The sequence below is a fragment of the Juglans regia genome, chromosome 9 (assembly GCF_001411555.2).
Source record: "Juglans regia cultivar Chandler chromosome 9, Walnut 2.0, whole genome shotgun sequence".
Taxonomy (NCBI): Eukaryota; Viridiplantae; Streptophyta; class Magnoliopsida; order Fagales; family Juglandaceae; genus Juglans; species Juglans regia.
Genome location: NC_049909.1, coordinates 6,065,027 through 6,070,216, shown reverse-complemented (window position 1 = coordinate 6,070,216; position 5,190 = coordinate 6,065,027). Strand labels below are relative to the sequence as shown.

At 38.5% G+C, this 5,190-nt stretch overlaps 1 protein-coding gene across 1 annotated transcript; it reads left to right on the top strand.

The window, feature by feature from the left end:
- Positions 1-435: 435 nt before the first annotated feature.
- On the top strand, positions 436-2,434 carry LOC108997525 (transcription factor MYB106-like). Its single transcript, XM_035694213.1, has 3 exons — positions 436-662; positions 848-977; positions 1,609-2,434. Exons 1-3 carry the CDS (start codon positions 530-532, stop codon positions 2,396-2,398), a joined length of 1,053 nt encoding a protein of 350 aa, XP_035550106.1. The 5' UTR covers positions 436-529; the 3' UTR covers positions 2,399-2,434.
- Positions 2,435-5,190: the final 2,756 nt, after the last annotated feature.

Below are 5,190 nucleotides of genomic sequence, written 5' to 3'. Positions count from 1 at the left end.
CTGAAGAAGCTGTAGGTATCCTGTGTATTTCATATAATTTATAGGCCTACCCTTATTAGATTTTGTAGTACCGAAGGCAAACACAATAATAACAGCCTAAATGCGGTAATAAAATCTGTACCAAAACACATTGATCAGGACCCCATACATTTAATATCATTTTGTTTCGACACCCATAAACAGTAATATCCGATCTCCTCGCTCATGAATCGATATAACCTTTTTTTCAATCAAGTTGACAAACTTTAATATACAATGAAATGGCCATTACTTTGTCCCGTACTAAACGCTCTAAGCTGTGGCCGAGACACCTCTCTCTCTCTCTCTCTCTCTCTCTCTCTCTCTCTATATATATATATATATATATATATATTTATATATATATATATATATACACTTTCCATACGTTTATTCACTATCTATCAGCTTCATATCCCTTCCCATCTACTCACTGTTTTTCCAAATCTTTTAAGCTGAAAGAGCTTCAATATTGCAAGCCCTATTTTCTTCTGCTTGCTTTAACACTAGAATGGGAAGGACTCCATGCTGCAACGCCGATGGGATGAACCGAGGTCCATGGACACCGGAAGAAGACAAGAAACTCTTAGCCTATATTCAACAATATGGCTGTGGAAGCTGGCGTTGTTTGCCACGAAAAGCAGGTTAAGTTTTGTTTTGTTTTCACTACATGGTTTTAGCTAGCTTCGGGTGCTGCACAAAAATTTATGCGAAAATTCTATATATATTATATATATATGGTGCTTTAAATTTAAATTTTCTTAATTAATTCCTTTAAAATAAAATGGTGATCATTGTTCTTAATTAATTTACCGTTTCTGATCTGTAGGTCTTCAAAGATGTGGGAAGAGCTGCAGACTGAGATGGAATAATTACCTCAGACCTGATATTAAGAGGGGGCAGTTCAGTTTACTTGAAGACCGAACCATCATCCAACTTCATGCTCTTCTTGGCAGCAGGTAATCACTGAAACCGGAACTTAAATCTCTGCATTTTAGATTATATATATAAAGCATTTTATGGTATTATCCTAGCTACAATAATAAATTTACGCAGTTTAATTAGTTTGTCGATTATTTCGTGGATCTTATTTATTCTTCCATTTCTTTTTGTGTAGTCTAGTACTTAATCGATCTAAGCTTTTGAGCTCCATATTTATTATGATATGTGGATGTAAATATGCACCTTATTTCGACTTACAAACCAGACTGCGTTGTATTTTCAGTAAAAGTTTCATTAAACAAACTCTGAAACGCCATATTTCATTTATCTTCCGAGCAACGACAAAAATAAAATAAAATAAATAAAAACATGAATTTCAGAATGCCTTTTTAATTTCCTTCTACCCAGAAATCTTTAGGATTCTGTAAATACATATGAATCCAGTAAAATTAAAAGGAATAATATTGTAGACACAAAATGATGCTGAATTGCTGATCCATATTGGTTGTAAGGCACCAGTACACAAATGATGATTACATGATATTGCAATACATATATAGTTTGAATAATATTATTGATCAATCTTAGGCTAAATATATATATATATATTGTATTAAGTTCATGCATTTTTTTTTTTTTTTCCTCCAGATGGTCCGCTATAGCCACACACTTGCCAAAGAGAACTGACAACGAGATCAAGAATTACTGGAACACACATCTTAAGAAAAGGTTGGCCATGATGGGCATCGATCCAGTTACTCACAAGCCAAAAGGCACCGTTCTTGAGTCTGCAAATGGTGACCCCAAAAGCGCATCCAATCTTAGCCACATGGCTCAGTGGGAGAACACTCGGCTTGAGGCCGAAGAAAGACTAGTCAGAGAGTCACAGTTATGCTACCAATTATACGATCTACCGCCAGGCTTTTCTTCAGGAAGATCATCTGCTGCAGCCTCGGGGATGCTACTCAATGAAACAACCACCAGTAAACTCGCACCCCCACGTTGCCTTGACGTTTTGAAAGTATGGGAAAGCGTGATGTTAGAGTCGATGCTAGCTGCAGGAATTGATCATCATGGTGGCGTCGATTCTGGTTCCGTTTTTGGTCTTGGCATGGGTGGCAATTCTGATATTGCCTCTGAGGTATCTGCATTAGGTTTCTTGGAGATCAACGCAAGGGATCATCAAACGTACTTAAATGAATTCAATGAAATATCAACCATGCAGCTCCACAAGATGAATCTGGCTACTGGGGACGTTGGAGATCGTCAGCATCATCATGATCATGATGGTGTTTTTAATAATTTGGGCAACCATATTTTATCTGCAAACAGCTTGATTACAGGCAGTGCCGGAAGTGGATCAAGTAATGCTGTCGAGGAACGTGCAAGAGATGAGAAGAATTATTGGCATGATATCATTAATACGGGGAGTTATTAGCTAGCAAGCTGGGTACGTATTTTCTTGGCAACCAACGTCTCCTCCCCCTCTTAAATGCTACTGATTTTTGTCTTTTACATTGTAATCAATAATCAGAAATCGACATTGTTCAAATTCTGCATGCGCTGCTGCGACATTGTTTAAATTTAACTTTTTTAAATCTTAAAATAATAATAATATTAAAATATATATTTTAATAATATTTATTTAATTTTTTAACTTTAATCTCAACTCATCTCATTTCATCTTATCTCATCTCTAAAAATAAAAAAGCCCTGAATATACCGTATGCGTGATGATAGAATTGAGATGAGCAAAATACTGTAATTCATAAAGTCAATGTCAGGGATGATTCGAGGCACCCTAACCTCCATACACGTTCAAAAAGGACCTGACAATTTCTAGAATTCTGCACCTCACTTTATCACCACTAAATACTCGTGTTCCCTTTCCCTTACAAACTATTACATAAAAGACCAAAAGCCCCCCTAGCTTCCATACTAAAAACGCAGAGTTCAATATAAATTTTTGTTTTATTCGAAGAGAAAAGGTCACAGATATGCTAGCGACCTGTAACTTTTTCCCAAACCGTACAAACTCCTGGAATGAGCCAATTCACCATCAGCTCCGAATCCACTTTCAATACAAATATTCTGATATCTCAATTTTTTACAATGTCAAACGTCACTAATAATAGCCCTCAACTCCGCTCCATTATTAGTACTAGGTTCAAATTTTTCAGAGAAAGCGGCCTTCATATTACCAATTGAATCTCGGACGATACCTCCACCACTACAAGAACTTGGATTCCCCCTACAAGATCTCTCGATATTTAGCTTCAAGCAACCTTCAGGAGGCTTTTCCCAACTCACTTTGCGAGGAATTTTAACCTTCGACTTGATTGTATTCCCCTGTAGCTCTTCCAATATTTTATTATCTAAATAGGGCAGTGCACCCTTCACACCATCTGCAATTTTTGCCAGCCAACATCGCACAGCTAACCAAATTGCCTCTCTCGATTCTTGCTTATCTTCCATCTACAATTTACAACGCCGAAGCCAGAGTCTCCAAGAAATAACAACAGGCAATAAACCAATTATCCTTCCCATCTGTGTAGATTTTTTTTCAACTCTGAACCACCTGCAGATCTTCACCCTCCAGGGCTCTGCATCCACATTCATAATCTCAAACATCGACGCTACTCTCTTCCATACCATACTTGCAATTGACCCCGTGCTCAGAACATGATTCAAGGTCTCCTCTGTTTTATTCACGCAGCAATTGCACCTTGAAACTATAGAAATTCCCAGATTGCACACCCTCTTGTCTAATGGCAGGCAATGGAACAAGGCTTTCCACATACACAAGGACACTCTCTTAGGCAGTAGTTTATGCCATACCCACTCCATCCACAACCACTGTACCCCTTTAACTCTTATTACCTCCCATGTCGAGGCTATTGAGAAATTTCCATTAATAGAAGGTTTCCAAACAAAAACGTCAGGCCCCACTCTCTGCTTTGAACTCGACATCAAAATCTCATTCATTTTTCCAACCCCAACCAACTCTTCCAGAACATTGGCATCTCATCTCCCTGATGCCCAACAATTTTGGACCTTTAGCTCAGGTTGATAGATCGTGCTAGTGATCTCAACAAGGGTACCACTGCTCAACCACTTATCAAACCAGAAGGAGGCATTTCCGTCTCTAATCTTTACATATACATTCTCATACACTCCTAGAAAAACCTTTAAGACTGACTTCCAAAACCGAGAGTCTGTGTGAGAAGTAGTAACTAATGCCATGTGACCGGATATAACATACTTTGCCTTAAAGAAACGAGTCCACAGATTATCTACCTTCAAAAGCCTCCATGCAAACATCATGTGAAAAGATCTTTGAACTTTATCTAGGTCCCTTCCCTAACACCTCCTTCATTCACTAGTTTGCAAACCTTTGACAATTCTTTTTTTCCTTGCCATTACTCTCCCCCCAGAAGAATGACAAAAGACTGGAATTTATCTTCCTTATCAAGACCAACGGAACTGCCAGAACCGCAAGCGTATGAGTCACCATGCATGATAACACGTGCAGAATAAGAATGAGGCGACCTCCTTGAGACAGCAACCTCCTCTTCCAACTCGTCACCTTATCTCAAATTTTAGAGACCCATGGATCAAGCATTCTAGCCGTAAGGAGTCTCGGACTCAAAGACGCTCCAACATATGTCGCAGGAAATTTACCTTTCGCAAATCTCCTAAGACAGAAAAGACCCCTGCCTTTGGCTCTGCTTATCTTCTTTGACAATAATAGAGTTGATTTTTCCTTGTTTATTAACTGACCAAACCAACTTTCATACACCTACAACATTTTCATAAGCATCTTCAATGATCTCCTTTCTCCATTAGCGAAAACCAGCAAGTCATCCGCATATAATAAACGAGAGATTAACAACGCTCCCCTCGGACGATAAAAATTCCCAATCCTCCCCTCCTCAATTTTTTTCTTAGGAGCCGAGAGAGAATTTCATCCATCAAAATAAATAAATAAGATGATAGTGGATCGCCTTGCCGAAGGCCCTGTTGAGACTTGAAAAATCCCCTATACGTATCGTTCATCATTATTGAAAATCGTGGGGTCGAAACGCATTCTGCTATTAACTTACGAACATGGTTAGAAAAACCAAAACCCTCCAAAACCCAAAGCAAAAACCGCCAGTCAACCCGATCATATGCCTTAGCCATATCCACTTTTAATACCACATTTCCCCCTTTACTCTTCCTGCTAATAGA